The sequence below is a fragment of the Lolium perenne genome, chromosome 6, assembly GCF_019359855.2.
Source record: "Lolium perenne isolate Kyuss_39 chromosome 6, Kyuss_2.0, whole genome shotgun sequence".
In the NCBI taxonomy this organism is placed as follows: domain Eukaryota; kingdom Viridiplantae; phylum Streptophyta; class Magnoliopsida; order Poales; family Poaceae; genus Lolium; species Lolium perenne.
This window is the reverse complement of record NC_067249.2, coordinates 53,231,689-53,256,374: the sequence shown is the minus strand read 5'-3', so window position 1 is coordinate 53,256,374 and position 24,686 is coordinate 53,231,689. Positions and strand designations below refer to the sequence as shown.

General features: G+C 44.7%; 1 protein-coding gene across 1 annotated transcript; it reads right to left on the bottom strand.

The window, feature by feature from the left end:
- Window positions 1-10,302: 10,302 nt before the first annotated feature.
- Window positions 10,303-11,184, bottom strand: LOC139832396 (uncharacterized). Its single transcript, XM_071822146.1, has one exon. It carries the CDS (start codon window positions 11,182-11,184, stop codon window positions 10,303-10,305), a length of 882 nt encoding a protein of 293 aa, XP_071678247.1.
- Between the last annotated feature and the right edge of the window lie 13,502 nt (window positions 11,185-24,686).

Below are 24,686 nucleotides of genomic sequence, written 5' to 3'. Positions count from 1 at the left end.
AACTTTTTTGCACTCCAGGATCATGCCCGGTGACTTGATTCTGTGTAGGGTGACGATGTTTTGCCATCGGCAGTTAACCAGCAAAAGTTGGGCACGTTACTCATTATCCCTTACGCGCGGAAAATATATCGGATGACCTATGAAGACCTGCAGAAAAACTTCGGTAGAGAAAAATGTTCGAGTGGTACAACTTGAGTCTACGCACAGATTGCAAGCATCCGTACCTAGACTCGGGGGCTACTCCCATCGGGAGCGCTGACGCGCACCCGATAGAAGAAGATGATGCTGATGCAAGATGGACAAAAACAATCAAGGAGAAGAACATTAAGTGGAGGCATGCTTTAGTCTCTACCCGAACTATTTTCGGCTAGACACTCGGGGGCTACTGACGTGGGCATTACCCTTCGGGTAACTGACATTGCCCTATCCTGTGCGATCTAACTGGAGGCCCATGAAGGTACTCGATGGCAAGGCGGGCCCCTTGGATGGCGCAACAGAAGATTCCTTGAGGGTCAAGACAAAGAAGGAGCCAAACAAGGAAAGTCTAGATCTAGAACTACTGTAAACCTAGTTGTACTCTGTTAGACCTCTTGAGACCTGGCCTCCTATATAAAGGCCAGGAGAGGGGCTGCCGAGGGACACGATCAATCATAGCAATCTTAGCCACCAAAAGTCTAGAGCTAGGTCGCAGCAAAACTTAGCCTCTCGACGAGATCTCAGCCGAACCCTTCGGCACCCCATTGTAACCCAATATTTTCATAATCAAGATCAGACAGGCAGGACGTAAGGGTTTTACCTCATCGAGGGCCCCGAACCTGGGTAAATTGCTCTCCCCGCTTGTCTTTGAACCGATGTCTCGTGTCAGCCTACATGATTCCATCAACCCTAAGCCCCAATCGGAGGGCATTGCCGAGGAGTACCCTCGACACCCCCCCCCGCGGGAGTTGCTGGGCTGGTGGGTGATGACCCACAAGTATAGGGGGTGTATCGTAGTATCTTCGATAAGTAAGAATGTCGATCCCAACGAGAAGCAGAATGTGTTGACAGCCAGTTTCGATGAAGGATTCACTGTAAATGCTCACAGACAAGTATTCAGGGGGTTTTGATGTAACAGATGAATAAAGTACGAGTAAGTAAAGTGCGAGAGTAACAATTGCAGCGAGTGGCCCAATCCTTTTTAGAACAAAGGACAAGCCGGTTTGTTTACTTATAATAACCAAACGTTCCTGAGGACACACGGGATTTTAGTCTAGTGCTTTTGCTACATACGGCTAATTAATCTTCATTGTTTTGATAAGTGTTGTGTGGGTGAACTTACGCTAATGTACCGCCCTTCCTAGGACTAATACATACTTGTGATTATACCCCTTGCAAGCATCCGCAACTACAAGAAAGTAATTAAGATAAATCTAACCACAGCCTTAAACTCTGAGATCCTGCTATCCCTCCTGCATCGATATACCAACGGGGCTCAGGTTTCTGTCACTCCGGCAACCCCGCAATTGGCAAACGAGTACAAGATGCATTCCCCTAGGCCATAAAGGTGAAGTGTCATGTAGTCGACGTTCACACAACACCACTAGAAGAATAACACCACAACTTAAATATCATAACATTGAATATTACTCAACCATACTTCACTACTAACATTTAGACTTCACCCATGTCCTCAAGAACTAAACGAACTACTCACGAGACATCATATGGAACATGATCAGAGGTGATATGATGATGAATAACAATCTGAACATAAACCTTGGTTCAACGGTTTCACTCAATAGCATCAATAACAAGTATAAATCAACACCGGGAGAGTTTCCCCTATCAAACAATCAAGATCAAACCCAAATTGCTACAGCGGTGACGATGTGCAGCGGTGGGAGACGGCGGTGATGATGATGAAGATGATGATGATGGTGATGGAGATGATGTCCAGCTCGATGACGGTGACGATGGCGTCGATTTCCCCCTCCGGGAGGGAATTTCCCCGGCGGATCTCAGCCTGCCGGAGAGCTCTTTTCTCTCTGGTGTTCTCCGCCTCGCAGAGGCGGCTGTGTCTCTTCGCGACCTATCCCCTGGAGCTTAGGTTTTCGGGACGAAGACGTTCGCGAAGAAAAGGAGGCGAGAGGGGGCTGTGGGCCCCCTCCTCACAGGGCGGCGCGGCCAGGCCTTGGGCCGCGCCGGCCTATGAGGTGGGCCCACCTCGGGTCCCCTCGGCTCCCCCTTCTGGCTCCCTTCGTCTTCTGAAAAAATAGGATTTTTCATATAATTTCCGTCGACTGTTGATCTTCCGAAATATTGCATTCTGACGGCGCTTTTTCCAGCAGAATCCTGACTCCGGTGCGCGATCCTCCAATAATCATGAATCATGCAAAATAGATGAAATAACATAAGTATCATCTCCAAATATGAGACAAGTGAAAGTGGTTTTCTCTTGATCCTTAGTTTTAACAGCAATTTGTGAAAACCCAGAATAACCATCAAGAAAGCAAAAAATGAGTATTTTTGGATAACCTTTCTAACATTTGATCAATAAAAGGCAAAGGGTAATGATCTTTCTTAGTAACTTTATTAACTTTACGATAATCAATGCACATTCTATACCCTACAACTACTCTTTGAGGTATGAGCTCATCATTATCATTAGGCACAACAGTCATTCCTCCTTTCTTCGGAACACAATGCACAGGACTAACCCATCTACTATCAGCAATAGGATATATAATACCAGCTCCAAGAAGTCTTAATACCTCATTTCTTACCACATTCTTCATCTTAGGAATTAGACGACGCTGAGGTTCAACAACAGGCTTTGCATCATCTTCCATATTAATGGCGTGTTGGCAAATAGAGGGAGAAATCCCCTTCAAGTCATCAAGAGTGTAGCCAATAGCACCTCGGTGTTTCTTCAATATTTCCAATAACCTTTCTTCTTCAAACTCTGTAAGCTTAGAACTAATATTAACAGGATATATTTTCTTATCATCAATATGAGCATATTTAAGATTATCAGGTAATGGTTTTAAATCAAAGACAGGATCTTCCTTTGGTGGCGGTGTTGTACCCAGATCTTCTACCGGTAAATCATGCTTAAGAATAGGTTGACGAAGGAAAATTTCATCAAGCTCATTTCTTTCTTCCCTAAAATCTTCACTCTCACTATTCTCCAAATGTTGCTGCAAAGGATTATTAGGAGCAAGAGCAATAGATGCACACTGTTCAACTCTATAATCATTATTAGGCAAATCAGCTTTATAAGGAGTTTTGGTAAATTTAGAGAAGTTAAACTCATAAGATTCACCAGCAAATTTAGTCAAAATTTTCTCTTTCTTGCAATCTATAATAGCTCCAAAGGTATTTAGAAAAGGTCTACCAAAAATGATAGGACAATATTTACTAGCAGCAGAATCAAGTACCAAAAAGTCAGCAGGATATTTAATCTTACCGCATAGAACTTCCACATCTCGAACAATACCAATTGGAGAGATAGTCTCTCTATTAGCGAGCCGAATTACCACATCAATATCTTCAAGTTCACAAGAACCAATTTCGTGCATAATCTCCGTGTAAAGCTCATAAGGAATATCACTAATGCTTGCACCAATATCACATAAACCATAATAACAATGATCTCCAATTCTAACAGATAGCATAGGAACACTAGCCTTCTTAGACTTATTAGGATGTGAAACAATATTAGAAGCATCTTCACAGAAAATAATATGACCATCCTCCACATTTTCAGTCACAAGATCTTTAACTATTGCAACAGCAGGTTCAACTTTTATTTGTTCTTCAGGTTCTATAGGTTTCTTTTCACTTTTATGAACCGCACTATTTATAACAGAGTACTCCTTCATTTTAGCAGGGAAAGGAGTTTTTTCAATATAAGCTTCAGGAATAACATGATCAACAGTTTCAACTACAACACATTTATTTATAGATGAATCAATTTTATCTTTATACGGTTCATGATACTTATCAAAATTCTTCTTAGGCAATTCATAATGAGAGGCAAAAGCTTTATAAAGATTTGCAGCAACTTGAGAATCAAGACCATAAGTAGCACTCATATTACGAAATTTATCAGTATCCATAAAAGCTTCAATGCATTTGTAATCATAATTTATACCTGATTCTCTATCTTTGTCGTTCTCCCATCCTTCAGTATTTTCCTGGATCCGATTAAGAAGGTCCCTTTTAAACTCTTCTTTGTTGCGCGTAAAATGATCAGAACAAGAAGTATCCAGCAAGGTCTTGTCTTCAAAAGAAAGTCTTGCATAGAAATTATCAATAATAACATTACCAGGAAGCTCATGAATGGGGCATTTGAGCATTAAAGACTTCAATCTCCCCCATGCTTGGGCAATACTCTCTCCATCATGAGGCCAAAAATTATATATGCGGTTCTGATCCTTATGAATTTCACTTGGAGGATAGAACTTAGAATAAAACCGGGGCACAATATCATTCCATTCAAGAGAATCCCCATTATCCAGTAATTTATACCAATGCGCCGCTTTACCAAACAGCGATATAGAGAATAGTTTCTTCCTCACTTCATCCATAGCAATACCTGCACACTTGAACAAACCGCATAATTCATGTAAGAACAGTAAATGATCTCCAGGGTGGACAGTTCCATCCCCTGTATAACGGTTATCCACTACACGTTCAATAATTTTCATAGGTATTTTGTATGGTATCTCTTCCTCACCTGGCGCCTCATCCACTACCTTTGCAGTAGTAGTAGATTTCCCAAATAAACACTCAAGAGAAGATCTCTCCATAATGAATTATGGCAGCAGGCAGAAATAAAATCAGCACAAACAGTAGAAATTTCCCTTACCAATTCCACTTACCAATAGCGCTTCACCCGGCAACGGCGCCAGAAAATAGTCTTGATGACCCACAAGTATAGGGGGTGTATCGTAGTATCTTCGATAAGTAAGAATGTCGATCCCAACGAGGAGCAGAAGGTGTTGACATGCAGTTTCGATGAAGGATTCACTGTAAATGTTCACAGACAAGTATTCAGGGGGTTTTGATGTAACAGATGAATAAAGTACGAGTAAGTAAAGTGCGAGAGTAACAATTGCAGTGAGTGGCCCAATCCTTTTTAGAACAAAGGACAAGCCGGTTTGTTTACTTATAATAACCAAACGTTCCTGAGGACACACGGGATTTTAGTCTAGTGCTTTCGCTACATACAGCTAATTAATCTTTATTGTTTTGATAAGTGTTGTGTGGGTGAACCTATGCTAATGTACCGCCCATCCTAGGACTAATACATACTTGTGATTATACCCCTTGCAAGCATCCGCAACTACAAGAAAGTAATTAAGATAAATCTAACCACAGCCTTAAACTCTGAGATCCTGTTATCCCTCCTGCATCGATATACCAATGGGGGCTCAGGTTTCTGTCACTCCGGCAACCCGGCAATTGGCAAACGAGTACAAGATGCATTCCCCTAGGCCCATAAAGGTGAAGTGTCGTGTAGTCAACGTTCACACGACACCACTAGAAGAATAACACCACAACTTAAATATCATAACATTGAATATTACTCAACCATACTTCACTACTAACATTTAGACTTCACCCATGTCCTCAAGAACTAAACGAACTACTCACGAGACATCATATGGAACATGATCAGAGGTGATATGATGATGAATAACAATTTGAACATAAACCTTGGTTCAACGGTTTCACTCAATAGCATCAATAACAAATAGAAATCAACACCAGGAGAGTTTCCCCTATCAAACAATCAAGATCAAACCCAAATTGCTACAGCGGTGACGATGTGCAGCGGTGGAGACGGCGGTGATGATGATGAAGATGATGATGATGGTGATGGAGATGATGTCCAGCTCGATGACGGTGACGATGGCGTCGATTTCCCCCTCCGGGAGGGAATTTCCCCGGCGGATCTCAGCCTGCCGGAGAGCTCTTTTCTCTCTGGTGTTCTCCGCCTCGCAGAGGCGGCTGTGTCTCTTCGCGACCTATCCCCTGGAGCTTAGGTTTTCGGGACGAAGACGTTCGCGAAGAAAAGGAGGCGAGAGGGGGCTATGGGCCCCCTCCTCACAGGGCGGCGCGGCTAGGCCTTGGGCCGCGCCGGCCTATGAGGTGGGCCCACCTCGGGTCCCCTCGGCTCCCCCTTCTGGCTCCCTTCGTCTTCTGGAAAAATAGGATTTTTCATATAATTTCCGTCGACTGTTGATCTTCCGAAATATTGCACTCTGACGGCGCTTTTTCCAGCAGAATCCTGACTCCGGTGTGCGATCCTCCAATAATCATGAATCATGCAAAATAGATGAAATAACATAAGTATCATCTCCAAATATGAAATATATCAATGAATAACAGCAAATTATGATATAAAATAGTGATGCAAATTGGACGTATCTGTGGGGTGCGGCCTGGGCCGACTTGGGCCAGGTTGGGTGCGGTCAGAGAGAAAATAGAGGGAGGGAGAGATGGGCTGCGGCCCAGGGAGAGAGAGAGAGGGTTTCTCCCCATTTTTTCCCTTTTTCTTTTTCTGATTTTCTATCTCCTTTCAAAATCAATTTTCAAATCTTTTTTTGAAAGAAGTTTGAAACCTCAAATTTTCCAGGGAAGTAATAAACACACATGGACTTGTTGAACAGGAACAATGCCATGTTGTCCATTTTGAAAAACTTGCAAGATTTGAATGAGGAAGAAAAGAGAAGGGTTTGCATAATTGGAAACAATTCAACTTTGATGCAAATTTTGCTCAAATTCAAACTGCATGCATGCACATGAACACTCATTTATTCATAAAGACAAGGTTGGGATGTTACAACTCTACCCCCCTTACAAGAATCTCGTCCTCGAGATTCCCTGATTTTAGAAAAGAAGGAAGGGTACTCAGATCGTAAATGATCTTCTCGTTCCCAGGTTTCTTCTTGCTCAGAATGATTAGACCACTGAACTTTCAGGAACTTGATGCTCTGACGTCGAGTTTTACGCTCGGCTTCATCAAGGATACGAATAGGATGTTCTCGATAAGTTAGATCCTCTTGAAGGTCAAGAGTCTCGTGATCAACACCACAGATAGGATCTTTGAAGCAACACTTGAGTTGGGACACATGGAAGACATCATGAACTTCAGGAAAATGGAAGGTAACTCCAACTTGTAAGAAACATTACCACGCTTGGCAAGGACGCGGAAAGGACCAACATAGCGAGGAGCTAGTTTGCCTTTGATACCGAAGCGACGGACACCCTTGAGAGGAGTGACTCGAAGATAAGCTTGATCACCAATTTCATACTTCACTTCTTGATGATGGCGATCATAGTAGCTCTTTTGACGCGACTGAGCAGTTTTCAGACGCTCGCGAATGATGCGAACTTGATCTTCTGCTTCATTGATTATATCTGGTCCAAAGAATTTTCTTTCTCCAGTTTCGGACCAGTTCAAAGGAGTTCTACACCTTCTGCCATACAAAGCTTCATAAGGTGCCATGCCCAGGCTAGATTGGAAGCTATTGTTATAGGTGAACTCGGCAAATGGAAGGCACTTTTCCTAATCTTTACCGAAGGATATAACACAGGCCCTGAGCATGTCTTCAAGAATTGATTCACTCTTTCGGTTTGACCACCGGTTTGAGGATGATAGGCTGTGCTGAAGGAAAGACGAGTTCCCATAGATTTTTGAAGACTTTCCCAAAATTTGGAGGTAAACAAACTTCCACGATCAGAGATGATCTTCTTGGGAACACCATGAAGATCGACTATCCAGGATATGTATAGATCTGCTAGTTGACTAGCACGAATATCTTCCTGAACAGGAAGGAAATGAGCAACCTTGGATAGATGGTCAACCACTACTCGTATATCATCTTTTCCATTTTTGGTCTTGGGGAGACCGGTAATGAAATCCATGCCAATTTCATCACATTTCCACTCTGGGGTAGATAGAGGTTGGAGAGTGCCAGCAGGTCTTTGATGTTCAGCTTTTACGCGACGACAAACGTCGCATTCAGCAACAAACTTAGCGATCTCTTGCTTCATCCCAGGCCACCAGAATCTTTGGCGGAGATCCCGATACATCTTGGTACTACCAGGATGGATGGGGAGGGGTGATTCATGAGCTTCTTTAAGGATTGGCTCTTTGAGATCTGATTTATCCGGCACGACTAGACGCTTACCGAAGTAAACGGTACCTTGATCATCGATGGAGAAACATTTAGCAACTCCGCTAGCAATGTTCTTCTTGATCTCGGTAATGCCAGAATCTTGCTTCTGAGCCTTATGGATCTGGTCTTCAAGAGAAGGCTTCACCTCTAAATTAGCAAGGAACCCACTAGGAACAATCTCAAGGTTGAGTTTTGCAAGTTCCTCATAGAGAGAAGGTTGTGCCTGCTTAACCATCAGATTGTTGCAATAGGACTTCCTACTTAGCGCATCAACAACGACATTGGCTTTGCCGGGCTTATAGTTGAGACCCAAGTCATAATCTTTGATGACTTCGAACCATCTTCTCTGTCTGAGATTCAGATCCGGTTGGGTGAAAAGATACTTCAGACTTTGATGATCCGAGTACAACTCGCAACGATTACCATAAAGGTAAGGTCGCCATTGCTTAAGAGCATGGATCACAGCTGCAAGCTCGAGATCATGAGTAGGATAATTGAGCTCATGTGTCTTCAACTGTCGAAAGGCATAGGCCACGACATGGCCATCTTGCATCAACACACATCCGAGCCCTTGGAGAGAGGCATCGCAATAGACAACGAAGTCTTTGCTTGTGTCCGGAAGGACGAGCAGAGGAGCAATAGTCAGCTTGGTTTTCAAAACCTGGAAACTTTCTTCAGCCTTTTCTGAACATTCGAACTTCTTATCTTTCTTGAGAAGATCGGTCATTGGCTTGGCAATCTTGGAGACATTTTCAATGAATCGGCGGTAATAACCCGCCAGACCGAGAAAACTTCGAATCTCCTTAGCTGACTTAGGTGTCTTCCAGTCAAGAACGGCTTGAACTTTATCTGGAATGACTGCAACACCTTTTTCAGAGATAACATGACCAAGGAAGATGAGCTCATTTAACCAGAACTCACATTTGGAAAACTTGGCGTAGAGACGGTGATCACGAAGTTTGGTGAGCACCAGACGAAGATGTTCATCATGTTCATCTTCGGTTTTGGAGTAGATCAGAATATCGTCGATGTAGACCACGGCGAACTTGTTGAGATACTCCATGAAAACAGAGTTCATGAGCCACATAAAAGTGGCAGGAGCATTTGTGAGGCCAAAGGACATGACAGTGTACTCGTAAAGACCATAACGTGTTGTGAACGCTGTCTTTGGAATGTCCTCCTTTCGGATTTTGATTTGATGGTACCCTGATCTCAAATCCATCTTTGAGAAGACTGTGGCACCGGACAACTGATCAAAAAGATCATTGATTATAGGAAGAGGGTATTTGTTCTTGATTGTCACTGCATTGAGCGGACGGTAATCAACAACCAGCCGCGGAATGTTGGTATCTCTCTTCTTGACATAGAGGGCAGGGCAACCCCAGGAAGAAGTACTGGGTTGTATGAAGTTCTTCTCTTCTAACTCCTCTAACTATTTTTTCAATTCAACCAACTCTTCCGGAGGCATACGATATGGTCTCCGGGAAACAGGGGCAGTTCCGGGAACCAACTCAATGACAAAGTCCACACTTTGATCAGGTGGCATGCCAGGTAACTCTTCAGGAAAGACATCTGGAAAGTCACGGACCACCCAGACATCAGAGATTTCTGGTTTAGGCAGGGCTTCAATGGCATACAACTCGGCTTCAGGGGTAAACCTTGCTGATGGAGGTATTGCGGATGGAGCCCAGTACAGAACATTTTTGCCGGAAAGATTGGTTAGTACAACAGACCTAGTTGCGCAATCAATGACAGCCTTATGCTTTACTAGCCAATCCATGCCCAAGATGACATCAATGTCAGTTGACTTGAGGGCAATGAGAGAGGTGGGGAACCACACTGGCCCTATACTGATTATAACCTCAGGGGTAATCCAAATGGTTTGCCAATGAGAACCAGGAGTGGTGATCTCTAGAGGGGAGGGCATTGTCTCGAAGGGTATATCATGCTTTCTTGCAAACTCTTGAGATATGAATGTATGCGATGCTCCAGAATCAAACAGAACTGTACCTAGGATTGAGTTTATATAGAGCGTACCCATTAGGACGCTTGGATCCTCTTCAGCCTCATCAGCAGAGACATGGGTGAGACGAGCACGACCAGAGGAATATTTTTCATCCTTCTTGGGCTGAGATTATCCACGACCAACAGACTTCTGGGGGGGCTCCTTTGAGTAGTGGCCAGGCTGGCCACAAGAGTAGCAAGCACCACTAGGCACTGTACCCATGGCAGGGCGATAGCTTGAACCACTAGAGGGTGGCTTTGAGTTATTGCCAGAAGACCTTGGTGCATAGGGAGCACGAGGTACAACATTGTAAGGGATCCAGACTCGGCGCTTCTTGTTGGTAGAGGAAGACGCACGAGAATCACCTTCTTCATGCTTCTTGGATTTTTCCATATCCTTCCTTCCATTCTCCATCAGAAGAGCACGGTTATGCAGGTCTTGGAATGACTGGAAGGTGAAAGGCAGCATCTCATAGCAAAGCTCAGGGTTAAGTCCCTTGCGGAACAGATCTTGCTTGTCAGCATCATCAACCACATCACGGGGTGCATAGCGAGACAAGTGAGTGAACTCACATCCATACGTCTCCACATCCAGCTTCCCCTGACTGAAGTCCAGGAATTCCCTCCTTTTGATGTCCATGACAGTCTTGGGGATATAGGCCGCATGGAAAGCTGTGACGAACTCTTCCCAGGTAACATCATGTCCTGGCGCTTGAAGAGCCAGAAAACCTTCCCACCAAGAACCAGCGGCACCTTCTAACTGGTAGGTGGCGAAGTTCACGCGTTCACCTGGTGGAACATGAAGAACGTTGAACTTGCGTTCGATGGTGCGAAGCCAATCATCAGCATCAAGAGGCTCCTTGGGGTGGGTGAAGACAGGAGGCAGTGCACGGATGAAGTCCCCAAGTGTAACACAGTTGTCGGGACGACATTCTGTGTTTTGAGCTACACGCTCCAGGAGTTGTTCATTCCTCAGGCGGTTGGTCTCAATGTTGTTAAGAACCTGCGCCATTGTGGGAGGTGGCGGCAGTTCCGGTTCATCATTGTTTTGTCCACGTCGGTTACGACCACGACCACGACCAGCCATCCTGAAGAGAAAGACAAAGACCATGAGAAATAGATTCCTTGGAAAGGATTCAACGAAATGATAACATTCACTGAATGGAAGGAGCAAGATTCAGATCAACTGATGTAACTTTGGGAACACTGAGTTAAGCAACCAAGTACGGAGTACTTTTAGAGAAAACAACCCAAACCCGTAGATCCTATAAGTTTGGAAATATCAGGGTAGAGGTAAAACCTTTTTCAATCAAAACAAGGTAAGATGACTCAGCATTAGAGTGACACCAGATAAGGAGTAAAAAGAATCCTATTCAGATGTTTTTGCAAATACTTTTAGGTTTCAAATAGTTTTCACAACTACTAGACTCAACATCGACCAGTCGAAAGGGTTTCCTATAGGCAGTCCTGCTCTGATACCAAAACCTTTCGCGACCCCGGAGGTCAGGGCTAGACAAACCCAGATATCACATCTGGCATAAGCCTAACCTAGATCTCTAGGGCCTACAGGGTGAGAATCGGTAACACAACAGTGACTCTACGACTGAAAGCAAATATATTACAACTCTTAGCAGAGTTAAGATCCAAATTTATTACACGCAGAGGTCACTGACCACAATTCAACAAGCAACGTAAAGCAAATTATGTTATCTAGATAACAAGACTGCAAAGGGCCTAAGAGGCCATAACATAAGGCGACGTCCCAGCCCATAAGTCTCAGGCTGCCGCCTGGGGAACTCCGAACTGCTCGTCGATGTCGATGTAGAACCCACCGTCAGTTGAAAGGACTTCGTCTGAAACAAAGCATGCAAGGCTGAGTACAGGGACTCAGCAAGACTTAGTACAACCTGTTAGCAAAGCGGGTATGTGAGGCTTTATGTGGAGCTTATTTTGCGGAAAGCCAGTTTTCCTTTGTAAACAGGAGGGAGCAGAGGCTCGTCTATTCAGACCATTTTCAAAAGGGATAAGAGAGCGATATCAATTCTAGCTCTAAGATCATCATGTTGAACCCACCGAATCTTCATCATCACCTGAACCTATCACCTAGGATCACCCCCTCGACACCCTGAGAAGGGATCCTTATTCACACATAGATATCAAGTTTTACGATCAGGTTCAAGTTGTCTATGATCATCACGTTCTTTCCCAAGTTGTCCTTAACCATGGACACGGCTTTTCGAAAAGATTTACCCTGCAGGGGTGTACAACTTTACCCACACGCGCCGACCGACTCTTAGCGCCGTCATGTACACGCTTCCTTGGCGTGCCGGCAGAGGGTGGTCGACCAAAACCTTTCTTTTACTTCGCCTATTCCATGAGTCAAACTAACTGGGGAGCTCCGTCATCGTAGATAGCCATTCTCCGAGGCGGTCCCGGTCATTATGCGCAGGGGATCCAGTTCAATGCCTCCAGCATCCTTCACCCTAGCCACGCCATGTATGATGCACTTTGAAAACCTTTTCCACCTTTTCCCCTTGCGTATGGCAAATGGAACTCGCAAACTAATTGACTCATGGGTAAGCTAGGTAAGTTCGGGCCAAGGGGTTCCCATGGGCCCCGTGTGGTTGTACGCTCAGTCTTGGTTCCGAAGGCGAGAACCTCAGGTCCTAGTATCGGCGAGAACGAGTCAAATCACCACATCCCCATCTGGCGGCCCATCCAAGCCTTTAGCTTGTTTATTAACATCATCTCTGATCTTACCACGTCATCCTGACAAACTAGGTTCATTCGTAGCTCTGATTCATCAACCAGATGGATCAGACTTCAATAGCTAAGCATGGCTAAGCATAACACAAATACGGCTCTAGCGATGCGAACGAGCTCAGACCTAGTTTTGTTGGGAGCGGTGGATCAGTAAATCTGGGCTACAAGGATGGAATATGCACACATAGGATATCTACAACTTCCGATAAAACATATTTGAAGTGGATGCAATATGTAAGAACCAGAAGTAAAGCATTTCGAAACCATATATGAACCAGGTTAGGGCTTGCCTTGTCCCTCGTTGTTCGGGTGCTGCTCTTCGGTGGCGTTGATCTCAGGCTCGCGTTCGGTCCCTATCGATGAAGAACCAAACACCAGAAAGGAAGAGCACAATCAAGACATGGTATAATGCAATGCACATACAATATGATGACATGTCATATTAAAGGGATTCAGTTAACCCTAGGTGCATCGATGGAATTTGGAGGGGTTCAACATCGATTCCGACACATGAGAGGGGTCGAATTAGGGTTTCTACTAAGGCTTGATGTTTAATTGGTTCAAGCATGTATGAAACATGGATAACTAAATAGGAAATGTTTTTCTGATCATGTTTAATTGGTACAAGCACGTCAGCGGCGCCATTGCTCACTGGGAGCTCGGGTGCTGCTGCAATCCGGCGATTCAAGCCGAAATCGCAGGCGCGCGCAGGGGGAAATGGGCGGGGTGACGTGGCGAACCGTTTGGTGGCGGCGCTGCCTACTATTGGCCACCGGAGCATCGCCGGCGACGAGCGCGAGCGGCGGCCGGGACAGGTGCTGTGTTGCGGGCACGATACAGGGGGAAAGAGAGGGAGGCGAGGGCGCCAGAAGGTGCAGCATCTCACCGCGATGGCGATGGCGAGGTCGGCGACGGCCGGGGAGCCTCACCGGCGGCGAATCGGATGGCGGCCGGCCGTCTCTGCAAGGGTTAGGGTTAGGTCTTGGACCTGCGGGGGAGCGCGGGAGAGGCGAGAAGTGGGGGCTAGGGTTCGGGGCGGCGGCCGGCGAGTCTTTATAGCTGCCGGGGGGCGGCGGGGCACATCGTGGCCGCCGGAGCCATCGGGTGGCCGGCGTGCGGCCACCTCCTGCTTCGTTACGCGGTGAAGAAAGGGGATTTTTACAAAAAAAAAACCCGCGGGAGTTGCTGGGCTGGTGGGGTGCGGCCTGGGCTGACTTGGGCCAGGTTGGATGCGGCCAGAGAGAAAAGAGAGGGAGGGAGAGATGGGCTGCGGCCCAGGGAGAGAGAGAGAGAGGGTTTCTCCCCATTTTTTTCTTTTTTTCTTTTTCTGATTTTCTTTCTCCTTTCAAAATCAATTTTCAAATCTGTTTTTGAAAGAAGTTTGAAACTCAAATTTTCCAGGGAAGTAATAAACACACATGGACTTGTTGAACAGGAACAATGCCATGTTGTCCATTTTGAAAAACTTGCAAGATTTGAATGAGGAAGAAAATAGAAGGGTTTGCATAATTGGAAACAATTCAACTTTGATGCAAATTTTGCTCAAATTCAAACTACATGCATGCACATGAACACTCATTTATTCATAAAGACAAGGTTGGTATGTTACAACTATCTTCAGGGTGAAAACCTAAGATCTTTGATCGGGCGACGACGGTGTTGGAGCACTGTTCCCTTCTTGGAGGCGTCGTTTTTTTGAGAGTCTACAATTCAGGTGTTGTCATGGTGGTGAATGTATTGCTGTTGTTAGGTCCGTGATACTATAGCGGGATTTTTGTTTCTTAGTTTTCTTTTCCTTTTTTGGTTGCGTGCATCCGTAGTGCCATTAGGGTGGTGCGTTGTTGCAGAGGCTGGGTGTAATTGGTATCTCTCGACATTAATATATTTCCTTTATCGAAAAAAACAATTAACATGTGTGACTTAATTGCCGCAACAATACCGCAGGATTTACGGGTAAGTCAATCCCCCTAGTAATGGTGTTTGTGTCATCAAAACCCAACTCAGTGCGGCAATGCCTCACATAATCGTACAATCAAGTAGACGTTATCCTGTTTATGACATTAGTAAACACTCATCTTTAGAAAAACTTCAACTTTGAAACAAGAAATAAAACTAGGGATTTCTATTTTCGTGCCCCCGGTTTCTTAGTTGTGCTCAGTTTTCCCCAGCTCCTTAGTTTTTCCTCAGTTTTCCCCAAGACCTTGTCTGAAACCATCACAGGTGCTGTAAACGGCCGGTTGCCCGACGGTTGACCATTATCTTCTGACTAGTGGGGCCACGTAGAGCCCGCAAAGACACGTCAGACCATCCATCTTTGTTTGACCGTAAGCATCGCTGTATCCATGACCAAAACGCGCACGAGTGGGGCTTCGATATATCGAATGACAAGTGGGCCATGGCGCTGATACAAGGGGCAATACACGGGTAGGAATAGATTTTTAAACGGAGCTCTACAGCGATGGCACAGAGGAGGTGGCCTACGGGGTGCCGAGATGAGATCGACGTCCACAAAGAACTGCATGAGGCGAGACCAGACGCATTAGATAGATATGAACTAGACGCGTTTAACCATGCAAAGAAGAGAAGAAATGGTCGACGACATCGACGACTACCTCAAAACTTTGACTGACCGTGTCCGACACGAACGCGAGCAATGTCGAGAAAACTAGTGTCTCTCCTTTCTGGCGTGTATAGATGGGTGCTAGAAGAGTGTGGTGGCGAAGGGAAAGACCTTGTGGTGGTCTGTGGCGTCTAGAATAGCGGGGCGGCGTGGTCGTGCCCACAGTGGCGTGCATGCATGTTTTGCATTGGCATCAGTATGTACGTTCGGCATTGGCCTCGGCGGTATCTGTGGTGTGTCAGTGATCGAATGAGGGGAAGGGATTGAGGGTGCATCCCGACGGTGACCTAGCAGTGGCGGCGAACATAGCCGTTCTGACCATGCCGATATCGGCATCGGCATCGTTTGGAGGCTGTGGTGCTCTAATCAAGGTGGGATTTGTTTCTTGTACGCCAAAAGTGATTTGAAACAAGTTTCGTGTTGAAGGTTAGGTAACGAAAGTTTGTAACTAAGCCCAAAATTATACTAGCGCCATGGTGAGGTTCTTTTTGATAGAGCTATACGGTTGGGCAAACTTTTTTGACACTATTTAGATGGGGTTCCTTGTTGTTACACGTATGGCATCATGTATGGAAAATTTGGGGTCATTTGGAGATGTTCGAAAAAATCACTTTGCTTAAACGCATGCCGTTTCGTCTCACTGAAACCAGCTTTTCTAACAAGGTGATTTATTCTACCTTCTCTAAATGACCTCAAATTTCATACAGCTGATCTTCTATACATAGATAGATAGATTGTTTCGTTTTTATATTTTTCAATTTTTTTTATTTCCCTTTATAATACCTAATTGATTTTCAGGTCAAAACCTCGAAAAACAGCATCATGTATGGCATCATTTTCGCCCTAAATTTCAAATTTTGTTAAACTTTCCCTTTTAGATATTCCTTGTTGTTATAGATATGGCATAAAGTATGCCAAATTTGGTTAGGTCTCACTGAAACCAGCTTTTGTAACAAGTTAGGTTTTTTCGACCTTCTCAAAAGGGATTTTTTCTACCTTCTCTAAATGACCTAAAAAATCATACAGACGATCTTCTATACAAAGATAGGTAGATTGTTTCGTTTTTACATTTTTTTGAACTTTTATTTCCCTTTATAATACCCATTTGTTTTCAGGTCAAAACCTCGAAAGTTAACATAAGTAGATGGTGAACCCTTCCAAACTTCAAATACAGAGATAGATAGATTGGTTCGTTTATCATTTTTACCGTGAATAGTAATGGCTACAAGAAATCGGTGATGGTTTATCATTTTTTGCGTGAAAAGTAATGGATACAACAAATCGGTGATGATTTATCATTTTCTTCGTGGCTACAACAAATCGGTGATGGTTTATCATTTTTTTCGTGAAAATTAATGGCTACAAAAAATCGGTGATGGTTTATCATTTTTTGCGTGAAAATTAATGGCTACAACAAATCGGTGATGGTTTATCATTTTTTTCGTGAAAAGTAATGCCTAAAAGAGTTTATAATTTTTAGCGCGTGAAAATGATAGAGAGAGGGGTTATCCTGCCCGTTAGCATACTTAGAGAGTGGAAGGTAACCGCCGACAGAGAGAGAGAGAGAGAGAGAGAGGGGTTATCCTGCCCGTTAGATCATACGATCAACGATCGGCGGGCACGATCCGCGTGACATGGGCTAGACCAATCAGGGCAATGTTGCACGTGTGAGAGAATTTGTGGAGGGAGAGGGCAAAACTGAGTAGTATCAAGAAACCAAGGGCACCTATGTAATAAACAGACTAAGGGATTCAAATATGAGATTTAAAAAATGGAAAATGCGTGTTTTATACAATGAAACCCATCTTGGCCTATCTCAAACTATTTGCAATACAAATATACATGAGTGTGAGAATTGTGGCCTCATTTATACAAAGTATGTTTTGGGGAAAGCTGTTTTGGGAAGGGCTTATTGTGGAAAACCATGCACCTTCATAGCTACTAGGTGATTTGAGAAGGCCTTTGAGAAGTGGCAATTTGTGGTAAAACTTGATTTATCTATGACTTATCTATGTTTTGGGAACTGGCAATTTGTGGTAAAGACTCCATGAGTATGTGCCACTATTTTTCGGAATTTTTTGCACACTAAATGACTCATTTAACTAGTTAATCCCATTTGTTGACTGTCTGTTGACCAGCTACTTGAGGGTAAAACTGAGCATATTGCACTAGCCAGTATTAGCACTCAAGGGGAAAACTGAGTACACAAAAAATGCTAGTATAATACTCGAGGTTATACCTGAGTATATCTAAATTTCCAGGGTTAGACTCGAGGTCGCGTGTTGCGGTGCAGAAATGGAAGACGTGCAATTGTTGACGCGTAGACGCGGGTCCCGGTGCAGAAGTCGAAGACGTGCAATCGTGGACGCGTGTCGCATTGCAGAAGTCCAAAACGTGCAGACGTGCAGCGGTGGACGCGTAGGACGTGGGTCGCATTAACCACCCCTTGCCTTTATAGACGCCTCCTCTCACTATCTCTGTCACTCTCACTCGCCTACGTAACGCCGCCTCTCTCACGTCCCATCATCTTCTCCAAAGCAAAAAACCCTCTCCCTCTCCCTCTCCTCTGCCGGCGAGATGGACAAGGAGAATGCCAATCTCATCGTCCACGGCGCCCTCGGCTCCAAGCGCGGCGCCTCCCTCTTCGACGCCGTCCCGTCAACGGACGTCGCCGCCTCCTCCGCCGGTGCATCGGAGGCTGCTACCGCCGGTCGCGGTCAGATCCCGCCGGGATATGACCCCTACGAGTATGTGTCGTACGTCCCGCCCCCGAACCCCTACGACACCTCCATGGAGGACGCATGGAACGAGGTAACTACGGTTTGCTTCCTTTTTTGTTCTTTTTGAACCCTATTTTTGCTGGTGTAGATGGATCTGTGGATGGATGAGTATTGGGCTAATATTTGCGCCGATTTTATTCCATTTTGCTTTGATCCCTCCTTGATTTCGTTTAAGATTTGGGGTTCGGCCGTTCGGTTAATTTATGTAAGTAATAATGGGATCTCAATCAGTTAATTTATGCAAGTAATCATAGGATCTCAATCAGTTATTTTATGCACGAATCAAAAGATATCAACCGTTTAATTTTGCAAATAATCTGGAATGTGTTCAGATTCAGATCTAGAATCTGTTTCTTTGCCTATGATGAATCGGTGGGCACAGATTTTTACAGGGAGGGTTCAGCGAAGCATTTGTGTGTACAAATCTGTTGTGCATGAGCTTTGGTTCGCTAACTACATCCCTGTAGACATATAATCGTGTCCACTCTAACTGAGGATGCCTCTGTTTTTCCTAACTTTGTTATCATGCACGTTAGTCATCGTTGCAACTCATTCACTAATAGTTCTCGTTTGATATGGATCAGCTATCTGGCAGCGACGTCGGCAGCGACGACGAGCACCATGACATCAAGACTCGCCAGGTGCTGCGGAGGCTGCAGGTCGGCCAGTACGTCTCCTACTTCGCCGTCGCCAAGGGTGTCTACAGGTGCCCCTTCTGCACTAGGAGGCTCGGCGGCACTGACTTCAACTGCCTCCTCACGCATGCCGAGAACATCGGCAACACCAACCCCAAGGTCGGCGCGTCGGTGAACCCCCACTCCTTCCGCGCCAAGCACTTGGCGCTCGACATGCACCTCCGCAGCATCCAGCGGGTGGAGATCTCCGCCGGGCGCATGCCTCCGCTCAAGCCCAAGGCTCCCAAGGGGAGCAACAAGTGGAGGCAGAGGCAGATGGGGTAGGCGGAGTCCTGGACGTGTGCTGCTGCTGCCTCCTCCATTTTGTTGTTGGGATCCCTTTGTTGTTAGCTAGGGATCCCTCGTTGTTATGTTGTTAAAATGATGGTGCTGTGAAGAACCTCGAACCCTACTATGTTTGGCTGCTGAATGCAGCTTATTATCTAGGGAGGGATCCCTATTATCTATCCCTATTCTACTATATGACTTTGTGAATTTATCGTACATTCCCTGTAGATTTGCTTCTAGATTTAACTACATATGGACCAGATGGAGTACTAGATTGGGCTCCCTACTAGATTTGCTGCCATATTGGGCAAACAACGAGGGCCAAAAGGCACAAATAATAACTGAAAAAAGACAGAAATGCAAGCTTCTCTAGATTTGATACTAATTAGGTGAAAAAAGGCAGAGAGAAGGAGGCAGAAAAGGTACTCTTAAAAGGGAAATGCCAATGGCCGAGAGAGACAAAACCCAGCTAATGCTCACGTGCAACCAAACGCTATCTCGTCCTGTCCCACGCGGTCCCTTTCTACCAGCCCCACGCGACGCGGGCCCACACGACGCGACCCACACATCAGCACGGAACGGTCAACTTAACGGGAATCCTGCCGTCTGAGCTGCTTCTGCGGGTTTCACACAAGCACTTGGGGAAAATTGAGGAAAAACTAAAGAGCTGGGGAAAACTGAGCACAACTAAGGAACCGAGGGCACAAAAATAGAAATCCCATAAAACTAATGTAAGAAATCCAAACTCCAGCTAGCTATCTAGCGACAAGTTCACAAATCGCCACTCGACTACGTTCCTCGTCCTGAAAAACTCTTTTTTCTGGCGCTTCTTTCCACATATGAATTCACCATTACTGGGGTGGTAAATCCCGTAGCTGCCGTCGCAAATGGAACACTCCTTTTTGAAGCGCTTCAGCGGGTCTTCTGCTAACACGAATGAACAAAAAAAATTACTAACGATATATGTAAAAAAAAGAGTTAAAACAACATAATATATGCAATAGTTGCCTCCGAGCCGTCCAGGTTTTGAATGCAAATGACAGGGATAGATCTGAATGTTGGAACCTATATATGCAGGCTCAGGATATTCTGAGGGTCTACGGTGGTATCACAGTAATGAAAGTAGGTCGTTTAGGCAATGCTGCAGCTCATAGACTTGCTTCCTTAGGGAAGTCAAGTGCTGGTGATTCTCTATGTAATGCAGCACCGCCCTGTGTGGCGGAGATTGTTGCAAACGATGTAACCTAACTTTGTTGAAAGCGACAGGTTCCAGACGCACTCTTTTCCTTCTAGGGTACCGAAGAGGGCTGTAAGGTTTTTAATGAGGCGGCCTGTCTGCTTAATATATACTGTGATTCCCTCCAAAAAAAAAAATGCAATAGTTACACATGGCAATGACGCGGAAATCTTGATGTTCGATGTTATTCTGATGCACGAATAAATGGCATGGCTCAGTGTGGCGTGTGCAAATCTCTGTCTTTAGAAGGTTTGGTCTATGCTGAAGTGATACAAGTGGTCAGTAGTAGAGTCACTCACCAAGTATGATGCATGTTTCAACAGAAGGTCTGTTAAGGCAGTCGTAGTGCATCTCAGCGAAGAAGCGTTGTTCGGGGGTATCGGGTGGAGCACCCTTCCTGCGAGCCAGAAAGTTGACATGGACCCAGATCGCATCTCTGAAACCAACGATTGAAGATTTCAGAGGCTTGACAGCATCATACTCTGCACCCTGAAAACATAGATAACATGGACTGAGTGAGTCTACAGAATCACTATCAACAGTAACTGGTGAAAGCTAGAACCAAACAAGGGTTGCTGAGGAGGGAAACGATCTGTTGTTACCGGGTTGGCGGAATTGTAGTGGCGGAGGGCATGGTGGGCATGGGGGCGAGCCATGAAGGCGTCGTGGTCTCTGCATGCAATTTATGTAATTGTTATCACGTCACAATCCAACAAACAATACAGTTTCAATCTCGGAGGGGATAAAAGAAGAAGAAGAATACTCTTTGGTGGGCATGCGGTCGCGGTGCACAACACAGTGCGGATGCGTGCGCTCGTACTCGTCCATCCATGTTTTATGAGAGCAGTCCCGTGCCTTCAAGACAGCTGCGGTGGCGATGGCCGTAGAGAAAGCAACAGCAGCGTAGCCCGCGTAGGAGAAGCCGGATCCCATCGATGCGATTGAGGAAGAGGCAGGTACAGTTGGCAGACTGTCAGACAATAATATAGGAGGGGCAGCGAGATCACGTTCAGGTTGGTAACCGAGTTCTAATCGGATCGGCAATCCCAACCCAACTTATCCTTCATCCCTTGATTGGAAATCGGATCTAAATTCGCCGTCTGCCGGAACGGATCGAGAATTCGAGATGAGGCTGGAAGTCTGGGATGCCTTTGGCAGTTAGGTCGGGAGGAGTGACACTGGGGGTGGCCGGGTGGATCGCCGCCGGTGAGAGCTAAAAGCGACGGAAGACGGCCACGCGTGACTGCCGCCATGCGTTTTAGGAGACGGCCGGGTCGCCGCCTCCCCGGATGGGGACCGACGCCGCAGCAGCAGCGCTCCGATTCCAGATTGGAGCACGGCGATATTAAAGGAGCCCGTAGGTATAGGTGTCACATGTAACATCCACTCTCTGAGATTGGTGAGGAATTGTTTAATATAAAACTAATAATTAAAACATAAGTAAAGCTTTTTTTAAACTAAAGTGATACATGGAAAATATTGTGAAACAGTCTCATAACAAGTGAAACTGATGACATCATTGCTGACGTCACTACGGTTTGTTTCACAAAAATATTAGTGTTTCAGTTATGTTTCATATTTGTTTCACAATTTTATGAAAAAATTGGCCAGCACATGGTTGACGTCATTGCTGACGTCACTCCGGTAGGTACCGACGCCTGTAAAAACAAGTTTTCGTTCCAGATTGCTAGTGAATTTTTACTCGGTATGGGTAGGATTAGGGTCAAACGAATATGACTAGTTGAATGCTCGTGCGTTGCTACGGCCCCTTAACTTTTTCTATCGTACATATCACATGTTTAAATATAAATGGACATAATCGTTCATTTATATATAAAAATCTATAAATTACTCCTTTCAATTCATATTAATTGACTCAACTTTATCTAGATACAAATATATCTAGTGAACAAATGCATCTAGATACATCATCCATATATGGTTGGAAAGGAGACAAAAGGTGCATGAGGAGAGTGTTCAAACACCTTTCCGATCAGCCATGTCGATAACAATTATGTCAAGAAATTACATGATTGCAATGAAGAGATCGAATGCGAAGCAAAGTGAAGGGCACATAAAGCCGATGGAAGGCAAATTGATGATAAATGTTGATGCAACCTTTGATGTTGATTCTGGAAGAGGAGTGATAGGTGTGGTAATTAGAGACTACACGGGACAATGCATTGCATCAGCTCAAAGATTTCTTCGCATGTTGTTGATGATCCTATATATGGCAGAAGCCTATGCTTTTCGGGAGGGGCTAGTGTTGTCACAATAGATTGGAAGTAATAATTTCACTTTTGCAAACTGATTGCATTCAGGTGGTGGAAACGATGAAGGATGAAGGTTTCTCGCGATGTCCTCGGCTGCAATTTATGACGACCGCAAGATTCTTCGGAGCGGTTTTGATAACGTCTCAATAGAACACTGTAATTGGGAAGCTAATCAGGTTGCTCACAAGCTTGCTAAAGAAGCTTTTGTTTTTGGTAATTCTTGTACTTGGGTCGATGAACCGCCTAGTTTCAGTCTTAGCAAGCTCACAAATGATGTAATTGTATTATCTTATCAATAAAGCATGCCAAATGGCTTTCTCTCAAAAAAGAATTAGGTCAACTAATTTTGATTGAAGGAAGTATTAAAAAGATAAAATCTATGTGACAAAACTTACCATTAAGGAAGCTGCACAAATTTGGTCCACTGCCTTCTTCTGCTAAGGACCTCTTTATAAATGATGTTCTCTACTGTTGTTTCCAAGGAATCGGTCGCTATTCCCGTAGGTTCATACCAACAATAGGGTTGGTATGCCCTTGTGCCTTGTTCATTATCACAAACTTAAACCAAATATTTTTATACGGTTGTGTTAATTAGAGCTCGATCAACTCTAGAACAGTTGAATTCGTATCACGATTCGTGCACGTTAAAATTGCACAAGGGTTGTAATTGATGCCAAAAAATCTATCTGCACATGAATGATCATTAACTTAATTCTTGATAACATTATCTTGTATCAAGTTGAGCATCTTGATATGTTGCAAATGTATCTATAATTTTTGATGCTCCTTACTTGTTTTACACCAATTTCTATATGTTTTGTTTACACTTCGTGACACTTTTATGTTTTTTCTGGAACTAACCTTATTGACAAGATGCCACAGTGTCAGTTCCTGTTTTTGTATTTCAGAAAAGTTGTACATGAAATATTCTCAGAATTGGACGAAACGAAAGCCGAAGTTCCTATTTTACTGTAACGAAGACGGAGTCCAGAGGAGAGACGGATACGAGCCAGGAGGCGTCCACGCCATGCCTAGGCACGGGCCACCCCTGGCCGCGCCTAGGGGTGGTGTGGGCCGCTCGGGCACCCACCGACCTCGCCCTTCCGCCTATAAATTCATTTGATCGGGAAAAACCTAAATACCCGAGCCTCCATCCACGAAAAGTTACGTCGCCACCGCCATCGTTGACCCTAGACCGGGAGGGTTCTGAAGCTCTTCCCGACACCCTGCCGGAGAGGGAGATCATCACCGGAAGCCTCTACATCGCCATGCCCGCCTCCGAAGTGATGTGTGAGTTGTTCATCTCTGGACTACGGGTCCATAGCAATAGCTAGATGGTTGTCTTCTCCACTTTATGCTTCATGTTTAGATTTTGTGAGCTGCCTATCATGATCAAGATCATCTTTATGTAATGCTACATGTTGTGTTTGCTGGGATCCGATGAATATTGAATACAATGGTTGGGATTGATTATATACTTGTCATATGTTATTTGTGATCTTGCATGCTCTCCGTTGCTAGTAGATGCTCTGGCCAAGTATGTGCTTGTGACTCCAAGAAGGAGTATTTATACTCGATAGTGGGTTCATACTTCTAGTAATCTGGGAAAATGACAATAACTTCTACATTTTTAGATGTGCTGTTGCTACTAGAGAGAAAACAATAATGCTTTATCCAAGGATAATTTTATTGTTTACTTTAGACACTTTACTTAATGCAATATTCTGTTTCTTGCAACTTAATACTGAAAGGGATGCGGATGCTAACCGAAAGGTGGATTATTAGTCATAGACGCAGTTGGATTACGGTCTATGTATCTTGTTGTAATGCCCAAATGAATCTCATAGTAATCATCTTGTCATGTATGGTATTTATTCTG

Bases quoted from the DNA above. Each gene is read 5' to 3' on its own strand.
- LOC139832396 (XM_071822146.1), bottom strand. From the start codon at position 11,184: ATGGCGCAGGTTCTTAACAACATTGAGACCAACCGCCTGAGGAATGAA.